Here is a 15163-nt window from a genome sequence, read left to right on the forward strand (position 1 = left end):
GACTTAATAGCCAAATGGCTGAGAATGCAGGAGCAGATCCTGTGACAGAATTCCTCTGCCTGCATGTGTGCAAGGGCGACGCCATAATTAAAGGAGCACGGTCAAGGCACAGGTATTTTAAAGAGCCCTAATACGTGACACCCTCTTGCTAACACCTTATTAAAACAATAATAGAATTTTAGAAATGTAATTGCCCTTTTTTTGCTTAATGATGCTAAAAATAGCTCAGTCGTTTTAATTTCCTGATCTCTGGCTGACAGTATGATTTTGCTTCCAGCAAGGCAGGGGAATAATTGAAGGGAAAAAAAAAGAAACAAAGGTGTTTTTTTGTAAGTAAATTCCTTTTAAAATAGGAGTGACGAAAATAAGGCTGCCCATAATAGCTCTCATAAATCTTGCTCTTCTCTTTCCCCTTTCCCTGCAGAAAATAAAACAACTTCAAAAGTTATTGTTTGTTTGGTTTTTTTTTTCTGTAATCAGTGGGAAAATGAGCAAGGCTAGCTGCTGTGGCTGGGTAGAAACATTAATGGATTTCTAAACAAATGGTGTTGCCTGGGCTCAAAAGAAATGCTCTTCTGTGGCAAAGGCAGTACCTGAGGTAAAGCGTTCCTGAATGAGAGAGGAGGACAAACCAAACCCAGAAGAAGGCTGAAGACTATTGTGGAAATAGGGCAAGAGATGAACTTTGTATTTTTGCACTTTGGGGATGGTTGCCAGGCCAGCTACCCCTGCTGCACAGGGACTGTGGTAATGCCTGTGTCACCCTGTGCTTGTGTCAGCACCGAGGAGGATGCAGGACACGTGGCTGGGAGAGCCTGGAAACACCATTTGCCGTGTCCCTTCCACTAGTTTGGGGTGTTACTTGGGTCAAAAGTTGCTTTAAGTGTGGACAGCAAACAGCCTTTGCAAGTGGTGAAAGGTGGCGTGACCTTGGACTGTAACACACACGGCCTGGGGATGCCTGTAGGCATTTTCTTTATTTTCCTGGAACTAGCAATGAGTCTGCTTTGAAATAAAGGGTGCGGGTCCGTTTGTGTGCTGGTTGAGAGTGCCTTCAGCTTGCCAGGGGGTGGTGCAACTCAGCCTGTGGTGGTCGAGGTGCCGCCATCGGCCCGTGGCCCCAGGGATGGCTGTCACCGTGGTTGTCCTTCCCCAGGGCAGCCTGCGTCCCCGAGCCCTGCCCGAGCCCGCGAAGGCCCCGCAGTGCGGGGGGAGCAGCCGGGACGGGGGCAGGCCGCGGCCGCCCCGGTGACTACATCTCCCAGCAGCGCCCGGCGCGCACACCCCCTTCATCTCACTGGCCGAGGCAGCGCTCCAATCCGAAGGCGCCGCCGGGCAGGCCAGCCAATGGGAAGGCTGTTGCTAACACGCCGCAGTTATTTTTAGCACGGCCGGCGCTCGCGCACCTTGCGGGTCTCTCGTCTCCGCCGCGGTGGGGCCGGCCCTGCTCTGTTGGAGGCGGAGGGACACAGGCGTGCGAAGACAAAAAAGTTCGGGAGGCGGGAGCGCGTGTCGGGGGCGGGCTCTCCGTGCCCGTCTCGGGGCCGCGGAGGTGGCCGTGCCGCTCCTGTTCCTCCCGCGGTGACACCAGCCCGCCCGGTTTGGCCTTGCCCCGTTGTTCCCCAGGGGGATGCGCTCGCAGCCCCTCGGGCTCCCCGCCCTCATCGGGCACCGGGGATCCCGAGGGGTTTGCGACGATGGAGGGAGCCGGGATTGCTTTGGGCACGTCTCCCCGAGCTCCTCCACTGTAGCGGGGCGGGGGGGCTCCACCACGGGGGTCTTCGCAGACGTGCTTGGGGTGTGCAGAGAATTATCCCTTCGGGAGTCCCGGGCTGGCCTTGCCGCTGAGCTGGGGCTTGACCGTACCCAGGGTGCGCGGGGGCGAGGACCAGCCCGGCCAGTCCCGTCTCTCCCGGCTCCGTTCGATTCCACTCCCATCCCCCCGTCGCCTCAAGCTAAGCCGCTTGGGGAAATTCTCAGGTCAATCCCCGCTAAGGCCGCGGCCCCTTCCCTCTTTCCCTTGAGCTCGGATCCGGGATACTCCCGGTGCCGGGGGTGGGGGCAGCAGAGGGGGCTCCACCGTCACGCCTTCCCCCCCCCCCCCCCGTCCATCCTAGGGCGCTGCGGACGGCGACGGGAGGGGGAAGTAGTCCCGGCCCGCCCCCCGCGGCCGCATCACGCGGGGCGGGAGCGGATCCGTGCGCCGAGAGGTTGCTAAGGGTGAAAGTTTGCCGTGAGTTGGCTCACTCGGGGCCAGGGCGCGGGCGGCTCTGGGGGTACAGCAGCGGCATCCACACCACAGCACCGGGCCCGCCCCACGCCTTCGGGGACAAGGGAGGGAGGGGACGGACGAGACGGGGCAAAGCAGAGACGAGACCTGCCGGCAGCGCCCTCGGCCCCCGCGACAGCCGCCAGCAGCCGCCGGCCCTGGATCCGACAACGAAGTAAGTGGGGCCGGGGCTGCTTTCCTCCCCCACACCCCCTCTTAGGCTGGGACCCCTCCAGCGCGCGTCCTCTTTGTGAGCTCGGCCTGAGGGGGCCCATCGTCCCCCTCCCCACCAGGTACAGCGATTTACCCGTCCGTGGGGTCACTGTGCGGCTATGGTCCCCGGGGGGATTAATGGTGCTTCAAGGGAGAAGAATGGAGGTGAAAGTCACTGGGTCGGGGACGCTTTGCAGTGCCCCAGTTCACCATTTTGTTCTCCACAGCCTAGTTTGAGGGGCGGGGGGGTGGGGGGAAGGGGGGAGCGGGGGGGCGGGATGCGGCTCAGCCCCAGCCCTAAGCAGCCCCAAAAAAGGCAGGCTGGGCGCGAGGGCGGTGGTGGGCGCCCTGGGCTCCCGGGAAAGGGGGATGTCGCCGGGGTGTTCCCTTTCGTGCACGACGAGGTCCGAGGGGGAGAAGCCCGGCGACAACAAAGGCGCTGTCGGGGCTGGGCTGGGCTGCCCCCCCCCATTTCTCCCGGGCACCCCAATCTGCGATGCCCCGCTGGGTGCGCGGTGCTAGGAGCTCGCTCTTGATGACATATCCCCATCCATCCGACCCGCTCTGTTGGGAACCTTGTTTGCGACCTCGCGTGCCCCACTGGGGCGAAGGGGACAAGCAGCGGGGGGCGGGGGAGAGGGACAGAAGGTTACTGGGCTTCTGGCCTCCCGGACTCCGTCCCGCAGCCGTGGGGTGGGAACAGCTGCGGGGTGGGGACGCGCCCGCCCATCCCTGCCGAGAGAGAGGGAGAAGGGAAGGGGAGAAGGGGGCGGCTGCCCGGCGGTCCCGGGCCGCGGGGCGTGTTCCCGGCCGTGGGCAGCGCCGCGAAGGGCGGGCGGGCCCCAGCGCGCATGTGCTCTGGAAAATTTTGTGCCCTGCCCCGCCGGGGGACGCACCGGGCCGGGCGCGGGGCGCGCCGGGAGCCGCAGTCCGGGGAGAAGTAGGTCGCGGGCGGGGAGGGGGGGCCAGGACTACAGCTCCCGGCGTGCCGGGGCCGGCCGGCACCGGGGATGGCCGCGCTACCGGGGACGGAGGGGCGGCGGGGCTCGTCCCCGCGGGGCCGTTCGGCTGGCGGGGGGAAGCCTCTCCGCCGCCCTTGGCGGGGTGCTGGGAAGGGCGCTCTCGTTCCAGACGGGTGTGTCCGGCTGTGGGACCGCAGGCCGCCGTCACAGCCGTCTCTTTAAGTCCCGAGGCGGCGGCCAGCCTGTTGGCAGGGCCGGGCCTCGTTCGGGAGGTCGAAAGGGGATGGCCCGCAAGGTCACCCACCGTGTTGATGTATACGGGAGGAGAGGGAATCGTTCCCGTGCTCGCTCTTCTCTGTTGTAAGTGGTGGTCTGGCCTCTCCCCTTCAGCATACCGATAAACCGGGAGTCTGAGGGCCTCTTGCCTTCCCTCGCAGAGCCGAGAAACAGCTCTTTGTTCCCTGCCAGCACCTCGATGTACAGTAAGCCTTTAGTTTGAAAATGCTGGCCTTTATAGAAGACTTCTCAGAATATCGCTTACAATTGATACTCGGTAGTTTCTTCTCTCAGAGCCACGCTGCTTCAGCTGGATTTCAGTGGATTTGGGGGTTCTTAAATTTTTAAAAAATTATTTTATCACATTTCAGTGCAGTAGATTGAGGGGATCCTCCTGGAGCTCATCTTGCCATGTCAACAACCTGAGAAGCCAGTGACTTTTTTGTGCCTTCGGCAGGTATCAGTTGTATGCCTCTACCTTGACAGCTGTTGGTGTTATTAGGTTAATTAACTTAGCTTTTTCATAACCAAGGTACAGAGTATTCTCTTTTTAGGAAAACTGGAGAAAAGACAAAAGGAGATTGTGTATAATTGTACTTCCTCACAGCTTTCTGCAGAAAAGTTGATGAGGAACTGGGGTCCTCAGTGTATATTGAGACATTTGTATAGCAGATAGGATGTTAACAAATTTTGCCCACTGTTCCTTTCCCAGTCTTATCTGATCTCTTAATAGATTTTGGATCTGAATTAGAATTTATCACAAGATAAAAGACTTACCAACGGGCTGTTCTCTTCCTGCTTAACTTGCTGGGATCCCAAGGTGTCCTCTCTTTTGTACGTCTCAAAGCCAAAGAAGTTAACAGAGCTCCCTGTAATCCCCCCTTGAGGTACTATGGTCTATACAAGCTCTTGTTCGGGTTTAGGTGTGCTCTTTAGGGGTTTGCTTCATACTTAATTTTTGTAGAAAAGGCTCTGTCATTGTGCCAAGACTTTTGTCTTCTGAAAAAGGCTTTTTAACTGTTCTTAGAAAAACCATTGTTGCTTATTTCTTTGGTGTTCTTACTTGGATATGGACAGATTGCAGTGACCTACCAAAGTTTGTTACATTACAGTAATTCCTTAAAGCTGGTTTTAAAGACAAGACTTCTTTTCCACTCCCTTGTTCCTGTGTGTTTTTATGTTGCTGAGTCAAACCCAAAGGGGGTTCCTTCCAGAATTGGCCTCCCTGTTGGCAGATCAGAGGGGTGGGATCTGTTTCTAGTTACCATCTTCCTAAAGCTAAGCCTCTGTGAACCTGGAGTAGTACAGAAAAAGCAGAGTATCTGCATCCCTCTTTTACAGTAAAGCTTTAAAATATTTGAGGGCTTATTCAAAGTTATTTGATCCTTCCTGTCTACTAAACTAGACCAAGCAAACAAGTCTGGTCAGTTTTTTAACTCCTGCTGACTTAGGCCAGCGTGGATATCTGGTTGTGCTGCTGGGATTTTTCAGGGGAATGCTAACTATGTGTGTTTGTACTTTATCCCCACCCCCAAATAATTGTCACACATCATAAACATTGGCCTGAGTGCTGTACAAGAATATCCCTAAAGCCCATTTTAGGAAGACAGTTTGTCTCTTTGAGCAAGGTGAGGGCAGCTGAAGACAGAGCAGCCTCTGACTAAGCCACCAATTAAAAACTGGATATTCTTCTTTCCCCTGGAGAGGTGTGGAGGCTACTGGAAGTGTGCTTGCTCTTAAAATATCTGTGAGATTCATCTTCCGTGGATGAGTGACAGAGAGTAGTGCTGACATACCTGGTTTTGGGTTTTTTGTACCCAGACAAACATTGTTTGCAAATCTGTGTATAATGGGAGACTTGAGTGTTGTGGCTTTGCATTGTGCTTTTGTGGGTTCTCTCCATTTCGGAGATCTCCTCACAAGGCAGAGAGAGAGAGAGAGGAGGGAGGATTACTTCAATCTTTGGCAAGCAATTTCAGTTTTTATTAAGCAGGTATCTGATCCTGGCAGAGCTTATCTTCCCTCTGTGCAGGGATAAGCGAGGTGAGCTGTATTGGTCAGCTGTTGGTATGTTTGTATTTTGTGACCTTATATACATTTACTGTCCCACTCTCCCCACCCAGCAGGCTTGAACTGAGATTTTATGCTTGTAGCTAGGCAGAGTCTCAACTGGGTACACTTAATAAGATATGTGCCTGCTAGTCAAGGGGATGGTGAACACGGGCTGGCAGCTGGTGCCCCGGCACCCTCCCTTGCTCCTTCTCGTCCCTTCTGCGCTTCTGCCAGCAGGACGTGGCGCCCGGCACAGCCACCCGGCCTCCCGGAGGAGAGGCCAGCCCTGCTGTCCTGAGCACAAGCAGGTCTGCACAGAGCTGCTGAGCGAGTCACGAGGCTGTTCAGGTGCTGCGCTTGTGCTCTGGAGAGGCAGCTGCAGGTGAGCCGTGCTGGAAGCAGCTGAGTGCCGGGGCAGGCGAGGCGTGTTAGGTGTGTGCCAGAGCTCTGCCACAGCAGACAGTGGCCTGCTGAGTTACAGCAGCAGCGCTTGGCAGCAGGGTGAGCGTGATGGACGTACTTGCATGTGAGTAGTGGCTACGCCCTTATTTCTTCTGAGAGGAGCAGGGAGAGTTCTCCTTATCAACATCCCTCTGTTTTGAGGATCAGTAGATTTGTGGTGCCTCTCCTAGAGAGCCTTACTTCTTCTTAGTATTTGTGCAAACGGCTCATTCTGCTTTGTTCGTGAAAAGGCACAGTTATTTATCTCAACAGGAGGAGAGTTGTTGTGTTCTCTAGTCTTCATCCATCCTTTTCTCTCTTTCCCTAGGTCTCTTTGGAGTCAAAACTTGTCTATGTTTCTGTCATTTTGTCACTTTTAATACACTGCCCTGACTTGCTTGCTGGGAAGAGAGTATGCATCTGGAGATCAAAGTTGCTCTTAACTTCATCATCTCATACCTGTACAACAAGCTTCCTCGGAGGCGGGCAGACCTGTTTGGTGAGGAGCTAGAGCGCCTGCTGAAGAAGAAATATGAGGGTCACTGGTACCCAGAGAAACCTCTGAAGGGATCTGGCTATCGCTGTGTTCACATAGGGGAGACGGTGGATCCGGTGGTGGAGCTGGCGGCCAAGCGGAGCGGGCTGGCTGTGGAGGATGTGCGTGCCAATGTGCCAGAAGAGCTGAGTGTCTGGATTGATCCTTTTGAGGTTTCCTACCAGATCGGTGAGAAGGGCTCTGTTAAGGTTCTCTATCTAGATGACAGTGAGGGCTGCAGTGCCACAGAGCTGGACAAAGAAATCAAGAGCAGCTTCAACCCCGACGCCCAGGTATTTGTCCCTATCGGCAGCCAGGACAACTCGCTGTCCAACTCTCCGTCCCCCTCCTTTGGCCAGTCACCCAGCCCCACCTTCATCCCTCGCTCTGCACAGCCCATCACTTTCACCACTGCCACCTTTGCTGCCACCAAGTTCGGCTCGACCAAGATGAAGAAGGGCGGAGGAGCCGGAGGAGGGGGCGGCGGAGCAGGGGCTGTGCAGCAGCCGAGAATGGTCAGGTCTCCCACCACCAACCTGCTGAAGCACAAGGGCCTCTCCCTGTCCATGCACTCTCTGAACTTCGTCGGGAGCGCTGGGAGCCAAGCCCCGCAGTCCCAGCTCTCCCCCAATGCCAAGGAGTTCGTTTACAGCGGCGCCTCGCCGGGAGCCAGCAGCCTCTTCTTCGATGGTGTTGCCAGTGAGAGCCAGGCCAGCAGCATCCCGCCAGCATCACAGTTCAGCGCCAGCACGGGTGGTACCTTCGATATGGCTCAGGTCTTCGGTGGCAGCACCAATAGCCTCTTTTTGGAGAAGTCTCCCTTCGTGGAAGGACTCAGCTACAACCTGAATGCCATGCAGTATCCTAGCCAGTCGTTCCAGCCCGTCGTCCTGGCCAACTGAATACAACGGAAGGAGAGTATTTTGGGGCAGGGAGGGAGGGGGGAAACAAGAACAAAACAAACAAACAAGAGGGAGAGAAAAGAAAAATAGAAATATACAGAAAATATTAAAACCTTACAAATATAGGTTCTTGGGAAAAGAGAGAGCTCAGTGTTGTTGCGCTGTGCTGGTAACGCTCCTGAAGCACTGAATTGTTTTTTAACTCAGTACCTGTGCTTTTTTCCTACTCACTTTTTTACTCCTTAAAATGAGTCTTGGGCTTTTTTTTTGTTTGTGTGCCCTCTTCCCCCACCCCAGCCCAGGACTGGTGCAACTGTAGGTCACAATGCTCCTGATTTCCTGCACCACCCCCTGCCCCACACTGGACACAGGGTCCTTCTACCTGGGTGTAGGGATGTCATCTTCATACTACCGTGCTGGAGGAGGGACAAGAAGAGGATGAGTCAGTGTTGGTGGGGACAGACGCAGTCTTGTTGTGTGCTAGCCAGAATGGGTGGGTGAGCTTGCTTTTTCTGTGTACACAGAGAACATCGCCTGTGCCCACGGGCGCAGACCATTGTGCTGTTGTGGCTCCAGCCCAAGCTGGCATCAGCTTTTCTGTGTGCTGAAAAACACTAACTCGTCTCCTTGACCATCTTGCAGCACATCACAGTCAGGGCAGAGCATTACTGTGAAATGGCTTCTTCCTGCTCCCTTCCTCATCTGCACTTCCAGTTGTGGCTGCAGGGGCACAGTGGCTTAGTGGCTCTGGTTATTGGACCTTTCTGTACCTGAGCAAGAGGGCTTTTTGATGCTCTCTCAGAGCTGCCCAGTCGGTCTGGATGACAGCCCCTGTGGTGTAGAATCACCACCTGCCTCTCTTTGTGACTTGTGGGAGGTGGCACTGAACCAGCTGGACCCCACTTGGATCCTTCCCCCATGTCCCAGATGTTCTCCCCAGCAGCAGGGGCCAGCATCCGCTTGTGATGGCCTCTGAGGTCAGAGTTCTCATTATCTGCTGTGAATTAATCTTCTTGTCTCAGAGAGGAAATTCCTTCCTTTTTAGTTAGTGAGGCAGCACAACTTTTCAAGAAGATAGGGTGATGTTGAAGCTGCTGTCTTGAGTGGTAGCATAAGGGTTTATGCTTCCAGCCAGGTATGCACCTGACTAAATCCCTTCCCTTGCCTTTCTGGAGAAGCATGAGGAGGTGGCTGATCCAGTGAGAAAAGAAAGCACCTATCATAAATTCCTCATTCCAGCCAGATCACATCCGCATGGACAGCAGCAAGCTTAGGGCAGAGCTGGGATGGGCTCTCCAAAGGCAAGTGGTTGTTTCAGTCTGTGAATGTAAGGTGCCTCCTCACAGCAGGGATGGGATGTGGGACTCTGCACCTTTCTCCAGGATGGTGTGTGGCAGTCAGGCAATAGTGGCTGTTCAGCTTGATCCTTTCTGTGTTGAGGACTCCAAAACCCACCTTCACAGAAAGCCAGAGGAGGACTGCTTCATGCCCAGGAAGGATGGAGGCTTTTTTGGTGGGAAGGGAGGTTTCTATGGAGGCTGCTGTGTGAGCATGGAAGTGTGCAAAGAGGAGAGAGATGGAGATGATGAAACTCCAGTTTTTGAAGTTCTCAGTTTAAATGAAAAATAAGCTTTTGCTGCTTCCCAAACTTGAGGTTTGGTTTTCTTTTAATGATGCTTCTTGGAGCACAGTCTGAAATCCACTCCTCCTGCACTTGTGGAACCAATGTGGTCTTTCAAGAAATCTTTGTTTCAGGTGAGATGAGCTTGACCATGTGCTTTTCCTGCTCCCTTCCCTGAGATGGAGGCACTCCAGCCCTTTTGTAGTTGTGTTGCCACTGAGCATTTGCGGAAGGCAATGGGCTGACCCAGTGAGACTGTCTCTGCCCAGAGCTCTCCCAGGAGAGTTTCCACCCTTCCCCTCGATGGGTGATGGGGTGCACGGTCCTGACCTTGTGCCAGCATGGGTTCCCAAGCAGGCTGCTTGCTATTGAGCTATGACCAATGCAGCAGGTGGGTGAGGAGAGCAGAGCCCAGCCAGTTTCCCCAAAGCTGGTGCCCACAACCTCAACCCTGCAAGTTTCCAGACTAGGACAAGTTGACGAGGAATGGCCCAGCTGTTGTGTTTCCCTTTTTTCTTTTCTTTGAACCTACTGCTTTTAACGGATGCTACCACTGCCACGGAGTCCTTCTCCCCAACAGGGTGCTGCTGGGTGCCCCCCCACATGCTGCACTGGACTGTGAGGGGTGTTCAGCCCCTGATGGCAGGACCTGGTCCAGTTGCCCCCCCCACTGTCCCCGCATCTGGCAAAGCCACCTGCAAGCTGCTGCCGTGGGACAGCGTGTTCTCCTCCAGCACAGGGAGGGAGGGAGGGAAGAAGTGGGGGTGTCCCCTGTCCACTTGCTTATGTGTGTGTGAAGCTTTGATACTGCTTTGCCCTGCCACACGTATTATACCTGCTTTAAAAATAGTGGTGTGAGTGGAAGGAGGAAAAGAAGAGGGACCAACCTCTTTGCATCTTAAAAGGAAAAAAGTGTGCTTCAGAAATGTTCCTCCAGCATCAGGCAGCAATGGAAACTAATGGCCTTTTTAGGTCTTTTCTAGTCTTGGATGTAGGCGTTCAGCTTCAATTTTATTTTTTAAAAACCTGCACTAATTTACCTGGTTTCTTAGGAAGAGAAGAGAGAAGATTTTTTTTTTTTAACTTTTATTTTTTATGGGTTTATGTTCTTTTTGTTGATGTCTGTTTGTATTGAATAATTTGCTACATTTGTAAAATGTAAGAGGTATATATAATATATGTATATTTCTAACGTAAAAAAATGTAATTTTTTTCTTTTCAAGATTTTTTCTTAAAAAAGAGGAGAGAAAAAATATTTTTTCAGGAAAAAACTTTAAAAAAAAAAAGAAGTGGTGAAGATTCCTTTCTCCCCACTCAGCCTCCCTTTCCTCCCGCCCCTCTCTGAGGAGTGAATCGACAGTTGCCTTGTGGGAGAGGAGTGAAAGAGGACAGAAGTCTGTATGTCTCCGAGTGGAGGGTTTCTGTGTGTGCTCTGCTTGGGGTTTTTTTGGAGAAGGGGGCTACTGAGAGGGGGAACCAGGGGGTTGCTGTCTTTTTCTTTATTTTTTTTTCCTTCTTTTTTTCTTTTCTTTAGCGAAGGAGGAATACAATCAGAGTTTTGTATTCAGAATGTTGTGCAATATTTTGGAACGGGATATTGGTGTGTCTAGAGATTTAGTTAAAAACAAACAAAAAAAACCCACAAAAAGATTGATCAAATCTGTACAGTTTCTATTGTTCCAGATTTTTTTAAGTTTGTATTAAAAGCATGATATAATAACCGTTTGTCGTGTGATGTGTGCTGAGTGCAGAGGGAACACCTCGGACATGCCTAGTTTGGGTAAGGAGGGATACAGCCGCCTTTGGATGAAGTGGTGCTCAGTGTCAGCCTTGCAGGCAAGCTCCTGGTTTCACAGCATTAGGAATAGCTCAGTGGTGCCCAGGATTGTGCAACATGGCCAGGACAGCTGTCTCAGTGACCTCTCCTGCTGCCAAGAATAGCAGTACATAGGAAAAAGTGGCGATGTGCCTGGCTATCCCTGGTCCTGCTGTGATTCGGCTCTCTGGAGTGGGGGGAGGAGAGCTGGCTCTCCTCTCTGGGGGAGAGGAGGGAGCCTTTGGTGTGTGGTGCTTTGGGAGCCTTCAATCAAGCAGCAAAGTTCCTAAAATACCCAAATTCTGTGGCAGCTCCCTAGGACCATCACCCTTGAGGCAGGGTTAGGAGCCCTCTTGTGTAACTCGTGGGGTAGATGAAGCCCCCCCCATGGCAGTGCTTTCTGCAGAGAGGTGCTGATTCTGGGTTGATTTCTTTCCCTTCTGCACAAACCAGTTTGTGTTTATTCTGGGATGGCTGGGGTACTTGCTAAGCAAAGGGAGCCTTGAGGTACGTATGCAGGCTCTGTCCTCCCTGCTGTGAATGTTCATCCAAGGTGACTTCCCATAGTGGGGTGGGCTTGAGGCTGGATATGAAAGCATGCAGTAATGATAGCAGTCTGATTTTGGTTTTTTTTGTAAACTGTCACTGCTGAGTTTCAATCAGAATTTCTGTTCAAGAGAGCTCCTTATTAGCAAAAGATGAGATGGCTGAGGCAGGTGCTGGAATGCCTGTCATGCCCCACATGTGCTGCTGGCTGTGTGACCCAGCCTCCCCAGCCCCACCACACTCCTGCCTCCTGCTTGAGGAGTGCCTCACGATCCCTATGCTGCCTCCTTAAAAAGCTGTTGAAGGGAGCTGCTCTGAATGTCCTTGAGGAAACCAAACAAGGAACTGGAGCTGACTCCCACTAGCATCCCCCATGCCTCCTCAGCCCCTCTAGCCTAAATTTCTTCTTGGGAGAGCTCACTATGCCCTTGGTTTTGTGAGCCCCAGGATCTGGGCTGCTGTTCATGCCTACTGTGTGCCGCGTGACTGTCACACTGCACTAGGCAACAAAACTATTTTTTCCCCTTTGTGTCTCAAACCCCTTGTAATCATTTATCTAAAGCATGCACAACGCTTGCCCTTAGACATGTTTTTGGAAATGGAAAATCGAGGGTGACTGTGTGCCTTCCTGATCCTTGCCCTGCATTTGCTCAGCTGTGACGCAGGGAGGCACGGAGCCTTTCCCTTTTTGGGCACAGGTAGGGCCTGGAGTTGGCTTACAGCTGATAGCTGCACAGCCTGAGCAGGGATTAGGGAAGAGGTTTAGTATAGCCTTGTTCCTCCCGAGGTATTTGTCACTTTGCTGTCTCAGGGAGCAAGAGGAGTGTAGGGCTGAACCCCATGTAGTGCAGTGTGCAGGGAGAGGCTCTGCCTTCCATCAGCCTTCAGAGGGGACCTGATGGAGCCCCGTGTTGGGCCAGTGTGGGGTAGTTCCTGGGTGTGGGAGTGTTTGCTGGATGTTTGGACAGTGACCGAGTCAGTCCCCGAGCAGCTTGCTCCAGCAAGGCACAGCAACAAGATGGGACTTGTCTCCTGAAACCTCCGAAGTGAGGGGTGTGGGGCTATTGTTTAGACACTCGTCATAGGGGACTCCGTTATTAAGAAGGAAACTTGCAAGTTGAGTCACCAGGAAGGCAGGCTTCTGCCTGAAAGGAGGAGACAGCTCAGGTAGAAAATGCCACACTTCAGCCTGGGTCTTTTCAGTCTGTGACAGCAGCAGCAGCAGTGTCTGACTCAAATTGGGCTGTTTGGGGAGTAGGAAGGGACTGGTGCCCAGAGGAAAGCCTTAGACAAGCATGAAAAGCCATTCCCTGGATTGTGTTTAAAATACAGGCCCAACAAAATAGCTTGAGTTTAGTTCAACAGGAGAGGATCTCCTGCTACCCCAGAACCTCCTGGAGATTTGGGATTACTGGGATTGAATAACACATGGCATGGGCACTGCCAGCAGCGGGTCCCTCCCCGTGTCCCAGCACTTGCCGACGTGCCAAGACTGAGAGGTGGAAAAACACCACTAGTGGGGGGGCCAGGACCTGCTGAGTCCTTGGCATTCCCAAGGAGTTTTCCTGCCAATGCCACCTGCTCCATGCTCACATGGCTGCAGCCACAGCACTGCCCATGGCCCCAGCGGGTGTGAGGGGCAAGGTTGACACCACGGTTGCAAAGGGCTGGACAGGTCTTTCCACCCCACGTGTCCTCTGCCAGAGCACAGGCACCAGCCCAGCTGCAGGCTGTGGCCAAGGTTAGCCACCTCCAAAACCTTGCATTTTTTCCTTTCGTTTCTGTGGCAGGGCTCCAATTCAAACACAACCGGCGGCATGTTCACCCCCAGCCTTGCAGAGCTGTTCTTCTAGTGTCCCCCCACTGCTGTCTGCCTTGTCACCTCCAGAAACATGATATTTTTATAAAGCAGATAAAAGTGAACCTTTCACCCTACATCTCTATGACACTCCAGGGAAGGATAAGCCTCATCTGGCACACATGGTGCTTTCGACTTGTACTGCTTAGTGAAGGGCACATTTTGTGTGTGGCCATTGCCGGCGGCAAAAGTGACTCCAGCATGGTACATGCATATGTCAGGAAGGAATGTACTCCTTTTTCTTCTCTAAGAAGCCCTCAGAAGGCACAGGAACAAGGTAGGAAGAGAGGGTCAGGACTGAATTTTGCCTCTTTGCCTTGAGCAAGGGCAGGGAATGGTACGGGTGACAGTGTGTTCTCCTTCTTCACCGAGTGCCAAGAGGCTAGAGTAGTCCCCGTGTTATTCCACAGCTAGCTGCTGAGTCCTAGTTGGAGGGGGCATTCGTGCTTATTTTTGTTGGCCTCACACTGCTGGCACAGTTTGCATGCTGAAGGAAGCAGATCCTCAGGAGGGAGTGTGTCCCTCCCACTTGACAGGGTGTTTCCACCAAGGACAAAGTTTTCCTTCAAGTGAATCAGCCAGAAACTGCTTCCAGAAGGTGCAGCTGGGGCTTTCATCAGGCAAAAATGAACCTGAAATGACCCACACAAGGTGTAGGGAGGGCAATGGGCAATGTTGCTGCAGCAGGAAACGCTTCTTTCACGGGGCTCGGTTGCAGAGCTCAGCAAATTCACGCAAGGGCCAAGTCCAGCTTCCCTCAGCAACAGGCGTTCTTGCATTTCCTGATCTTCCTGCGGTCAGGTTCAGTGTCAACATGTGCTGCAGCAGGCTCCCTCAGAGGCATGAGTGGCGTCACAGCAGGCCTCGGGCACCTTTCCAAAATCTACCAAGGTCATCCTCTGTCCCTACCTGTGTCCAGCATTGCTGGACTGCTGAGCTGCAGCTGGGAGGACGCTCCGGATGTCCCCCACAACATCCAAAGTGGCAACACTTGCATAATGCACTGGGCAAATGAGGGGCACGCAGAAAAATTGGGGGGAGCCACAGAGACTTAATCTGCCAGGGGAGAACTGGGGTTGGTGTCCTTGTGCGGACAGACTGGCAGCACAATGGAGAACACAGGGCAAAGAGCAGCAGTCGTGTCTGGAAGGCCACAAACATGAGCCAAGGAAGGACTGAGGAGCAGAGGAAGGAGGACAGCACCCCAGGGACATCTGAGATGTTTACACACAGTCACGGGGAGGCAAGGAAGGCAGGAACTCTCCTCTTGCCATCCCTACCTGGTGAAAAGGTGCATGTTCCCAGTGACCCAACATGGGCAGCAGCTCCATGGGCCTCCTCCTTTGTGAGCGCAGCCAAGCAGGGCTTCTTCATCCTCACCTGGCTCCCTGAACTCTCATACATGATCCTTCTCCAACTCTCAGTCTGGGATGGTGCTGGCACAGTGTTTCCCCTCTGGGGACCTGGCCAGATCTTACAGGGGGGCCATGAATCATGGTGCTTTCCTTGCCTCCAGCACAGACGTGGAGATGCTGAGGCTTGGGGGGAAGCCATGGCTCCACTGCACTCCCAGGGAGTACAAGCACCAGGCTGGCAACCATTGGTCTCTTCTGCTGCCTCACGCTGATCCTCCAGTGCCAGGAGCTGCTCTGAATGGGAAAGGAGGTGATGC

The 15163-nt window shown here is 53.4% G+C and overlaps 2 protein-coding genes across 2 annotated transcripts; one reads left to right on the forward strand and one right to left on the reverse strand.

Moving 5' to 3' along the window:
* Positions 1 to 1294: 1294 nt before the first annotated feature.
* Positions 1295 to 3837, reverse strand: LOC128939025 (translation initiation factor IF-2-like). Its single transcript, XM_054279756.1, has 5 exons — positions 3749 to 3837; positions 3379 to 3686; positions 3136 to 3214; positions 2560 to 2626; positions 1295 to 1792 (listed from the first exon to the last, which is right to left on the reverse strand). Exons 1-5 carry the CDS (start codon positions 3835 to 3837, stop codon positions 1295 to 1297), a joined length of 1041 nt encoding a protein of 346 aa, XP_054135731.1.
* On the forward strand, positions 2208 to 10992 carry TOB2 (transducer of ERBB2, 2). Its single transcript, XM_054278614.1, has 2 exons — positions 2208 to 2444; positions 6542 to 10992. The coding sequence occupies exon 2, from the start codon at positions 6628 to 6630 to the stop codon at positions 7648 to 7650; it is 1023 nt and encodes a 340-aa protein (XP_054134589.1). The 5' UTR covers positions 2208 to 2444; positions 6542 to 6627; the 3' UTR covers positions 7651 to 10992.
* The last annotated feature ends 4171 nt before the right edge of the window (positions 10993 to 15163 follow it).

Source organism: Melozone crissalis, unplaced genomic scaffold (assembly GCF_028551555.1).
Source record: "Melozone crissalis strain CALT ecotype California unplaced genomic scaffold, PUWL_Pcris_2 ptg000004l_1, whole genome shotgun sequence".
NCBI lineage: Eukaryota > Metazoa > Chordata > Aves > Passeriformes > Passerellidae > Melozone > Melozone crissalis.